At 35.3% G+C, this 11,114-nt stretch overlaps 1 protein-coding gene across 4 annotated transcripts; it reads right to left on the reverse strand.

Annotated features, from left to right (window-relative positions):
• Positions 1–1,727: 1,727 nt before the first annotated feature.
• Positions 1,728–9,407, reverse strand: LOC127164249 (uncharacterized). 4 transcript variants are annotated; one of them, XM_051108087.1, is made up of 9 exons: positions 4,428–4,514; positions 3,266–3,320; positions 2,886–2,954; positions 2,650–2,802; positions 2,518–2,564; positions 2,362–2,439; positions 2,243–2,272; positions 1,999–2,172; positions 1,728–1,903 (listed from the first exon to the last, which is right to left on the reverse strand). In XM_051108087.1, the coding sequence occupies exons 2-9, from the start codon at positions 3,273–3,275 to the stop codon at positions 1,886–1,888; spliced, it is 579 nt and encodes a 192-aa protein (XP_050964044.1). In that variant the 5' UTR covers positions 3,276–3,320; positions 4,428–4,514; the 3' UTR covers positions 1,728–1,885. The 4 variants fall into 4 exon arrangements, with proteins under 4 accessions (XP_050964044.1, XP_050964045.1, XP_050964043.1 ...); XM_051108086.1 differs by lacking the exons at positions 1,728–1,903; positions 1,999–2,172; positions 2,243–2,272; positions 2,362–2,439; positions 2,518–2,564 and adding exons at positions 5,830–5,964; positions 6,050–6,129; positions 7,809–7,922; positions 8,408–8,520; positions 9,352–9,407 and having other exon boundaries at positions 2,657–2,802; positions 4,428–4,590; XM_051108085.1 differs by lacking the exons at positions 1,728–1,903; positions 1,999–2,172; positions 2,243–2,272; positions 2,362–2,439; positions 2,518–2,564 and adding exons at positions 5,830–5,964; positions 6,050–6,129; positions 7,809–7,922; positions 8,408–8,520; positions 9,343–9,407 and having other exon boundaries at positions 2,657–2,802; positions 4,428–4,590.
• Between the last annotated feature and the right edge of the window lie 1,707 nt (positions 9,408–11,114).

The following is an 11,114-nucleotide window of genomic DNA, read 5'->3' on the forward strand; positions in this document are numbered from 1 at the left end:
ACCATGCAACTGCTTTATCAAGTACCATGAAGTGACTGGATTGTAATTGTGACACGTGAAAAAGAAAAAAGTTCCTAAATAAAACAAAATAATCTTAAGTTTATGCATTTTATCTACTTGGAAAACAAATTACCCTAGTTTGTCAAAAAATAGTTGCCTAAGTAACAGTTGACAGTTGAAAAAGAAGAAATGTTTTTAAATAAATACTCTACTCAGATAATATATTTTATGCATTTATTTATATTTTAAATATAAGGGCTAAAATTTAGAATTTCAATGAGTGCCCTATAATGGTGAGATTTTCCAGTTATCCTGGCTGAATTTAGCCCTGACTCAGTTGCATGAAAGCAGGCTAAATTAAGTTACTATATAGATTTATTCTTTACAGATTTATTCAAGGTTAAAATTAATCCTAGTGATTTATCTGTTAGTTCCACTATAGAAATGAATGTTTTACAGTCACTCCGTGGTACTCTGTAAATATGTTGCATCATTTTAATTATCCTGTATTAAATTATTCATATAATACGATTTCACCTTTTTAACATTTTTGTTAGTGTGTAATGTAGCTGTGTGAGCGTAAACAAAGTGCAAAGTTATGAATCTTAAAGTTCAATGCAAATGGAGAAATTGTCTTTTACAAAATTAGCATAGCATCGCCTACAGAGAATGACTGGTAAGAGACTACAACAAAATAAGTCTGGTTAATGACATCATAGACCCAGATAACCCCACCCCCGGGGACCTGCAACGAAGGGTGCTTACATGCTGCGCTGCTTTGGAGAAGCGGAAGAAGACTAGGGGTGCGCGTAGAAATCTATTCATATGCTGTATGAATTGCGATTCTGTCTTCTAACCATTCTAATGGATTCACAAGTTTCAAAATCAGTCTTCTAGAGCAGCAGTTCTTAATCCTGTTCTTCTCATCCCCTGCTCTGCACACACTGTAGTGATGGGTCGTTTTTGAACTATTTGTTCATTTTGAACAAATCTTTAATGTGACTCGGGAAGAACGAGTCATCTCGGGGAATGATTAGTTCAGCTGCGCATGCACACAAGATCCTATTAGGTTCTGTACCGGAATTAGTTCACCTGTTTCGAGTCTTCGGTTTTTTGAAGTCATTTGTTTATCTTATGGGGCTGTCAGGTGATAAACGAGCTGACTGCCTTATCACAAATTTAGAAGCGAAGTGGCCTGGCTTGGTCCATGACTCCAGAATGTTTCGGGCCAGTAGAATTTACCAGAGACTCTCACTAGGTAAGCCACCCAAATTTTTTTAAGCACCTTGGACATCATGAGTGTGTCAGAAGTTTTACTCTGCTAGTTGTAAGAATTATATGTTATATTCTCAGGTGAGTTGTCTGGTGTGCTACTAGGAGACAAAGGCTATGCCAGTGAGACGTTCCTGTTGACTCCCCTTGCAGACCTCCAAACCCTAAAACAGCAGGTTTACAACCATGCCAGAATGAGGGGTCAAATAGAAATGACTTTCAGCCTTCTGAAATCACAATTTCATTGCCTGCACCAACTTAGGGTCTCCCCAGACAGGGCCTGTGATGTGAAGGGCTCCCAGAGTTGCTTTGGATATCGACTGGGACAATGCTGACATCTTCTCAGATAACATAAATGGTCAAGAGGTCAAAGAAAAATACATACATTATTTCAGTTAATTTTGTTTTGATTTACTCTATCCTTTAATGAAGAATAATATACGTCACTCTTTCATGTGTACATGCATTTTATTTGGCATTGGTAGCACACACTGGATGGTTATCTGCACAAATTCTAAATTCACTTCTCTGGATCATTAACTATATAGTGTACTGGACATTCATGAAAAAGGTAGATCACCACAATGTGTTTGGACTTTTTACTTTGCTGTCATCACTTGTCAGCTTGGAGCTTTGGAGAGAGAGAGAAAAAAAAAAGATTAATGCATTGTGTACAATACATTATGCATTACAGTCATGGTTACAGTGTGAACTGAAATTACTCACTTCTCTTTCTAGTTTCTGTATTTCCAAGTCCAGTTTCCTCAGTGTCTTGCGTTTAATTTCTGTCTCAGTGTCCATGTCCTGCAGCTTCCTTTTGTTCACTTTGATCTTGACTTCTGCCAGCTCTATCTGTCTCTTAAGATGCATGGTGTAGAGAGGTCTGACAGTTTGTGAATTCTGTAAAACACCCATCAATTAGCACAGCAGGATTTGTATGTAATGTAGCTTTACATTAGGCAATACTTACTATGTTACCAGGCTGCACAGTATCTGGATCCTGTTACAAATATGACATTTTCTATTTGCACCACATTGCTGACTTCTTATCCTTTATGGACTAAAAAAATTGGCTATTAGACATGATACCTCAAGCCTTCTGGAGTCCAGCGACACATCATCATCGTCGTCATCCGAAGTGCACTCCACTGCGGATGTGCCTTCCCTCTGCCATTTTTAATGGAACTTGTATTAATAGTTTTGACAGGACATACAAAGTCTATGGTTTAAATAAAGAGTACTCACCGGATCATAGACTGGTGGCTCCAGATGTGTAAGTGTGTTACCAGACACTGCAAGGTAAGGCAAAGTCAGTCCACATAACAAAATCTAAATATTTGATTGTTTTCTATGTGCAGTAGAACGACAATAATGTACCTTGTTTGAAGAGGTCAGTTTCTCTTGCAGGGCCAGAGTCAGTGTCTGTCCCTCCCTGGATCCCTTCCATCACTGGCTTCCCTTTATTCAGCTCTTCTGCTGTGGTGAAGTCTTGTGTTTGAGGACCAGACATACAAGCCTTTTTTTTAAATCCTAAAATCAGTACAGACAATAAAATATATCAGCAAACACTATTCACCTAATTCGTACATTTTTTCAGCAATCAAGTCACTTACCAGCCTGCAAAATGTTCTTGTTCCTAATTTTGACTTGCTGCCAGGTCCTTTTTTTGGCCAGACATTGTTCTTTAAGAAGGATAGATAGATAAGAAAGATAAAATAGATAAATTATTAAATAGATGTAGAGTAGATAAATGAAAAAGATTTAAATAGACAGATAAAATAAATTGGAATTAGAGAATTGAGATGTTCTTCAAGATGGCTGAGTTCAATCAAGAGGAGTGAGGAAATGAAGGAAGCATGAATTTGAGTATTGAAAGAAGCACCACTAGAAGCTTCCAAGCAAGTGTAGCTGGAGCTGGTTGGAGCTAAACTGTGCAGCGCTGTGTCCCTCCATGAGACCACAAAGCTAAATAGTATGGTTTGACATTTTATACCTGCGTCCATCTTTTTTGGTGCTTTCTTTTTGCTGCCATGTTGACAGATGATTTGCTGTGAAGCAAGCAAAAAAACAAGTTTTCAGCATTAGTTCAAGTGCATGTAAAAGACAGTTTTCATTGAGCCTAAGTTCACATTGTTCCTCGTTTATTGCACTGATTTTACCCAAAGTCCATTTAAGAGGAGTCATTTCACTCAGTGGTCATCTTTGAAACACCTCTTAGGCCCCGATCACACCGAACGCGTTTTTTAGTTCTGAAAACACGAGGTGCACCGCACTGCCTTTTTCTGGTGACTTTAAAAAAAAAAAAAAAGAGCAGTGTTTGTGTTTTTTTTATGTTGCTAGGCAACCATCAAATCAGCCGTCCTGTCAATCTAATCAAAGGATTATAAGGATTATAGTAAACTGTCATATCAGCAAAAACCTTACGGCTCTGGGTAACCCGCGATAGATACCAAAAGTTTCTCCTCAATCACTGCAGTCTCCGGACTTTTTAGGCAATGATAAAACTTACGTCACCACAATGGAAGGCCCGCCTCTCCATTAATTTGACTGGACAATGAAAAAAAAAAATGTGATGACGTCGGGCACTTTTCCGCTCCGAGTTGCTTTTTTTTTCAACTTCAGGTGCTCAGAGCGCTCCGGCAAAAACTCCAGGCGCAGCAGGCGGTTAAAACGTGAGGCGCCCGCGGCGCATAAACAGTGCGCATAACGCTCACTGGCAATAGAAATCAATTCAAAAAAGGTGCCTCTCACTGCAAAAATGCGTTCGGTGTGATCGGGGCCTTAGGCATCCATTTAAAAAGCTTCCTATTCAGACTAGACCAGCCAATGTGCATACACAGTCATACATGTGCGTCTCTATTTCTATAGCAAGTGGAGCTTCTAATGGCAGCTGGGATGACTTGATTAATTCTCCATGTTGAGCGTTACACTTTCTTCCATTCATAAGTTGAAGGAGTGCAACATTTTCCTATATCTAGAGTCTTTTTCTCACCAATCTGCTTTTAATACGAAATATTTTTTTTTTGCAAAATGTACCCTTAAAGTCATACTAAAATACACTGAATGAAACCAAAACAAATAAAAAACAAACCAAAAAAACTACAGAACTTATTGTACACATTAAAACAGTATTGGTGCTTGCCAATACGTCTTACCCTGTAAAATATGCTCAAAAAGTATGAGCATTTTTTCCATCACACCATGTCCCTCAGGTGGGAACTCAAGGGGACACTGAACCTCTGCTGTCCACTTTTGGGCCTTGGAACATTTCCCCAGTAAAAGAAGAGGGACATATCCAAGAGCTTTAAGCTTTTCCATCTAAAATACAAGAATGTCAAATAGTACAGATTTTAAAAAATGGTTTGTTAAAAAAACAACAAATAAAACAAATGTCTAACTTCATGTCACTCCAAGCCAACATGTTGGCAGGCTGCAGTGATATGTGATTTTGCCAAATGCTGATTAGCTCTTTTATTTAGAAGAGTTCTGCTCATTTACATCTGGCACATCAATGGAAATAATATGAATTCCTGTAAACTGACAGTTCAAATAAAAAGTAATTAAAATGTATTCATGTATATGTATTACGTTTATGTATTTGTATGTAATACAAATCTTTATGTTGCCTCTTATTTAAAGGAGAAGTCCACTTCCAGAACAACAATTCACAGATAATGTACTCACCCCTTGTCATCCAAGATGTTCAAATCTTTCTTTCTTCAGTCATAAATTGTATTTATTTTATTTTTTTAGAAAAACATTTCAGGATTTTTCTCCATATAATGGACTGATATGGTGCCCCGAGTTTGAACTTCCAAAATGCAGTTTAAATTTGGCTTCAAACGATCCCAAATGCAGATGTAAATGATCCCAGTCGAGGAAGAAGGGTCTTATCTAGCGAAACGATAGGATATTTTCATTTAAAAAAATAATTTATATACTTTTTAATCTCAAACACTCATCTTGTCTTGTTCTCCCTAAACTCTGTATATTCTGGCAATCCAACTCCAATCGTATTTTCTCCCTCAACTTCAAAAATCATTTCAAAATCATCCTACATCGCTGCAGAAGTGAACATGCAAAGAAGATCAAACACCCTTAACAAAAAAGATAAAACAGTGATATAGGACGATTTTGAAGTTGAGGGAGAACAAGAGATGGGAGTTTTTCAACATACCCTAACTGTCATGAACAGGAACAAAAACAGTGTTCAGGGAGAGCAAGACAAGACAATCGTTTGAGATTAAAAAGTATATAAATTGTATTATTTTTATGAAAATAACTGATTGTTATGCTAGATAAGACCCTTCTTCCTTGGCTGGGATCGTTTACAACCACATTTGGGATCGTTTGAAGCTGCATTTAAACTGCATTTTGGAAGTTCAAACTCAGGGAACCATATCAGTCTGTTTTCCTCAAAAAACAATTTCTTTACAACTGAAGGAAGGGGGTGAGTACATTATCTGTAAATTGTTGTTCTGTAAATGGACTTCTTTAATTGTTTTTGTATAGAACAAAGTGTAAGGTAATGAAATTAGGATGTTGAATTTTGCTTACCATGACAGTTAGATTGTCGAGAACTTTTGATTGATTTCGAGACTTAATAGTTGTTGTTGCCCACTGTTGGGCTTGGGCACGAAACTTTGCCAATCGTACTGATTGTCTGTGTTTAAAATCGAGCAATTTTCCACACTACAAAAACAGAAACAGACACACATTAATTATTAAAATAAATGCAATATCATATGAAGAACCAGTGTTAGTTACACACAATCACCTTAACACAACGCCGGTTTCGGCAATTCATCTTGTTCCGGCAGTGGGGGCATTGACGCACAGTTGAACCTGCTGTTTTGACTATACAAAAACAACACAAAGTGACAAAATTTGACACAGAATAACAGTTAGAGATCACATACAAAACATACACTGGGTACCTCTCAAAAACTATATACTTATTAAAGACAAATTTATCTTCATTATCATCAACAGTATTTAAGTGTTGGGCCAAATAAACACCCTAAATAAACAATAAGTGATTGTGCAGGCATGTAAAAATACATCTTTGATCAACTTGTAATGCCTGTCAATAGTAATGTGATCACATCAAAATGTAACCAAATACATATGATGCATCAATAAAAAGTAATCGTTGTACACAGCTGATCCTTACACTAAATTCCACTTAAGAGAATAACGTTTGATGCTGACAGCATTGACATGCATTAGATATCGTATTAGCACTTGCATTTAAAATATTTATTTATTTGTATATAGTTTTGGCTAAATACTTTCTTTTGTGTTTTGATGATTGACAGTTTCGACAATGCACAAGGTGAACTCAAGAAACATCTGGGGTCGGATTATGACATGAACGCTAAACTCATCATATAGATACGCAGTAGTAAGAGACTTTTTGAGTGAATTGAGTGCAGCACAAGCAAACCAGTCTGAGCTCAGAACAGGTTTACTCGGGAACCAGTGTTGATCAAGTGAGAAGCACTTGAATTTGCTGCAGAATGAATAAGGTAGTGATGGGCTTCAAAACTTTTTTAATCAATTGTTTCAAAACAGTGGTTAGAAGCGTGTATCAGACTGCCAAAGTCATGTAATTTCAGCCAACGAGGCTTCATTACATCATAACATTTTGAAATTTCAATGGTTTGCCATGAATCATGCGAGTTCATTGAGATGGCCCTCTAGTGGTGAACCATTAAACCAGCATCTATCTGACCTCAGCTCAGTTCCATCAATTTGTAGACATTTTAAACAGACATTTCTGTAATTAAAAGGATTAGAACTAGGTAATTAACACTTACTGGCCTCTACATGCAAGCTCTCCTTTAAAAAAATAAATGAAATTAATATATTAATGTAAAATTATTATAAAATATTTTAAAAGCCACATATTCTACAGACACTTCTGGTATTTTTTATTTTTATTGTATGTATGTACTATATTTTAAATAAAATATTTTTAATGGGTTTTTAAAAGCTGTTTTTATCCATTTTTGACCAGCAGACGTCACTAGCGTGTGGTATTTCAAGCGCTTTGAAACAGTGAATAATTTTGCGAAGCAATTGGTTTATTTGTTTCAAAGCTTCGAAATGTGTCTTTCATCCCTACAATAAGGTTGCTTATTCTACTTGGTGGCGCTGGTGCTCCTGCGCACAAATGTTAGTCTGGAGGCCTGTAATCCTTTTTTTTTTTTTTTTTTGGATACATAGCAAATTTTAAGGCTTAAAGTTTTTTGCTATTTGTTAGAAACTAAAATGAGAATAAAATAGGAAAAATTAGGTAAGTGAAAGCTTATGATTCCTAGTTACACATTTTTAAGCTGAATTGGGAGCTCTCCGAGAGGATTCTTTGAAGCTTTAAGAATACGGGCCCAGGGTTGTATTGTCTGTTTTGTTGTTGTTTGAGTTTTTGAGTTAAGGCTCAAAGCTACTTATGCATTTTTTTTCATATCTATATTTCTGTAGAGCTAGACATTTTAATCAAATGAGTGATTCCAGCTTTGAGAATGAAAACCAACCTGTTTGTTTCTCAGTATCTTCATGTGTTTCTTCAATCCTCATGTCTTCACTCTCTTCTTTAATAAATGGCGTCTTTGTTTGGTCCTCTGTATCTTCATGTTTGATGCTCAATGCTTTTATATGGAAATTAATATGATTAACACACATAAATACTCAAACAAGAATGTGTTATTTAGTTTAGACCAGAACACTAAAATAAGAGTAGAAAATTAGGAAAAAAAATTCTAAATTCTGACAGTTTAGATGTAGAAATCCTACTAACATTATAACAGCCCTGGTGAAAAAAACAGCATATGCTGGTAGGTTTGTTTTGATGCTGGTTTAAGCTGGTGGTTTGCTGGGTTTTGCTGGTCATGTTGCTGGTCAAGGACCAGCATGAACCAACAAAGGACCAGCTTAAACCAGCATAAAACCTACCTAACCAGCATATGCTGTTTTTTTCACCAGGGAGCACTTGAAGAAAAAAAATTATTAGTTTGTTTATGTTTTTTAGCTGAAATCCTTTCAGTTCCAGAAGGGCAGAAAGTGCACCTACCAATGGCAAATGAACTGAAAATGTACAAAACAAAATAGTTCAACTTTGAAAATAAAAACCAACCTGTTTGTTCTTCAGTATCTTCATGTTTGACTCTGAATGTTTCTTCAATCTTCATGTCTTCAGTCTCCTCTGTAATTAACGCCATTTTTTTCTGCGTGTTTGGATACTTTGTGCTGTTTAAGATGAGAATAATTAACAGAAAGTACATTATTCTCAAAGATAAACGCAAACTAAAGTCAGTCAGAGTGATAAATAATGGACTTAAATGATCTGACTAAAATATATATATATACAAATTAAAGTTAATAAGTATTTATGATTTACCTGGTATGCAATTATTTGTAGGTAATATTTAATAGATTACACTTTCATGAAAACATTTGCAGCTGGTTTGTAAAAGTTTGTGCTGTTTAAGATGAGAATAATTAACAGAAAGTACATTATTCTCAAAGATAAACGCAAACTAAAGTCAGTCAGAGTGATAAATAATGGACTTAAATGATCTGACTAAAATATATATATATATATATATATATATATACACATATTAAAGTTAATAAGTATTTATGATTTACCTGGTATGCAATTATTTGTAGGTAATATTTAATATATTACACTTTCATGAAAACATTTGCAGCTGGTTTGTAAAAGTTATCATTACACACGTTTGTGTTTGTTGTCTTTTGTCGTCATTATGAGCCGATTCGAGCGCTTTGAATCACTGAATCATTTAACGAATGATTCAGTTCAGATGATTCTGATTCTCAGTTTCTCTCACTTATTTACCGAATTAGAACTATGTACTAATTCACACATGTGGAGCGAAATGAGACGCACTTTTCCTGTTGTTAATATGAGGGTGAGCTTTACCTACAAAAATAACGTTAAATAAAGTATTACAACGTTATATTTAAGATTGATCCACTTATTTTACGTAGCTTGTAAAAACGTTTAAATTGACAAAACAATTTGCAATAACTTAAAAACTTACAAACCTCACAAACCTTTCTTCAGCCGAATCACAACAGATGAAGAGCACGGCGCCGCTTTATGACGTCACATCACCAGAGCACAATAAAAGTCTCGTTTATACACAGCTGTATAAAATCACAAAATGTTTCTAGAAGCACATATTCGTTTTGAGTAGTTGAAAGAGGAAAATAAACGTAGAAGTGTTTCTGATTTGAGATGCACAGAACATAAAGGTGATATATTTTACTTATATCAATAAAGAAAGACAAAGCATGAGTAATATATCTGACTGAAATACATGTATTACTTCTCATAATACTTACTGTAAAACACAACCTATGGGGTAACAGCAGCAGGCTACTTTAAAATGATCATTATATCAATTATATAAAAGTTTGACATTTACATAATACATTAGAGTGAAACATGTAACAGTCTTGTAATCCCTATTTGTCCAAATTTAATGAGTGTTTTATGAATAAGTTAGTATTTTATGCTTAGGAACAGCCTTTGTGCTTCACACCTGAAGACTTGCTTTGATCAAAATGTTCATCATCTGTTAGCTTTACAAAGACCACATAGTGTGTTTAGTGTATTATTTTTATAAAAGCAACATACATATATGGAAATAATGTAATTATGCTGTAAAAAGTAAAGCAATTCAATAACGTATACAACTGTAATTGTCCACCATATTTTCTTATATAAAAAAATATATATATATATTTAAATGCTACAGCACTATAATGTCTGATAATGCACGAGTACATCATTTGTAAGTGGACCGTTTGGGATAATTACATCCTGAGCAAATGGTGACCAGTTGTAGCATGGGATGGGTGTGGGACACCGAGAACCATCTCAGACAAAAGGGTGTTAATTAACATACAGACCAGACAGGAGCAACTTCATTTACATTACAGAAGAAGTCCACTTCCAAAACAAAGATTCACATATAATGTACTCACCCCCTTGTCATCCAAGATGTTCATGTCTTTCTTTCTCCAGCCATAAAGAAATTATGTTTTTTGAGGGAAACATTTCTGTATTTTTCTCCATATAATGGACTGATATGGTGCTCTGATTTTGAACTTCCAAAACGCAGTTTAAATGGGGCTTCAAACGATCCCAGCTGAGAAAGAAAGGTCTTATCTAGCGAAACAACCGGTTGTTTTCGTTAAAAAAATACAATTTAAATATTTTTTAATCTCAAACACTTTTGTCTTACTCTGCCTGAACTGTGTATTCTGACTCAATCATATTTTCTCCCTCAACTTCAAAAATCATTTCAAAATCATCCTACATCGCTGCAGAAGTACCGACCCAGTCTATGCAAAGTGAACATGCAAAGAAGATCAAACACCCTTAACAAAAAAGGTAAAACAGTGATATAGGACGATTTTGAAGTTGAGGGAGAACATGAGATGGGAGTTTTTCAACATACCCTAACTGTCATGAACAGGAAAAAAACAGTCCAGGCAGAACAAGACAAGATGAGCATTTGACATTAAAAAGTATATAAATTGTATTATTTTTCTGAAAATAACTGATAACCGTTTCACTAGATAAGATCATTTACAACTGCATTTGGGATCATTTGAAGCCGCATTTTGGAAGTTACCATACCATTTCTCCATTATATGGAGAAAAATCCTGAAATGTTTTTCTCAAAAAACATATTTTTTTTTACGACTGAAGAAAGAAATGAACATCTTGGATGACAAGGGGGTGAGTAAATTATGTATGAATCTTTGTTTTGGACGTGGACTTCTCTTTTAAGGGTAGTAAACTCTAA

This window comes from Labeo rohita, chromosome 4, assembly GCF_022985175.1.
Source record: "Labeo rohita strain BAU-BD-2019 chromosome 4, IGBB_LRoh.1.0, whole genome shotgun sequence".
Lineage (NCBI taxonomy): Eukaryota > Metazoa > Chordata > Actinopteri > Cypriniformes > Cyprinidae > Labeo > Labeo rohita.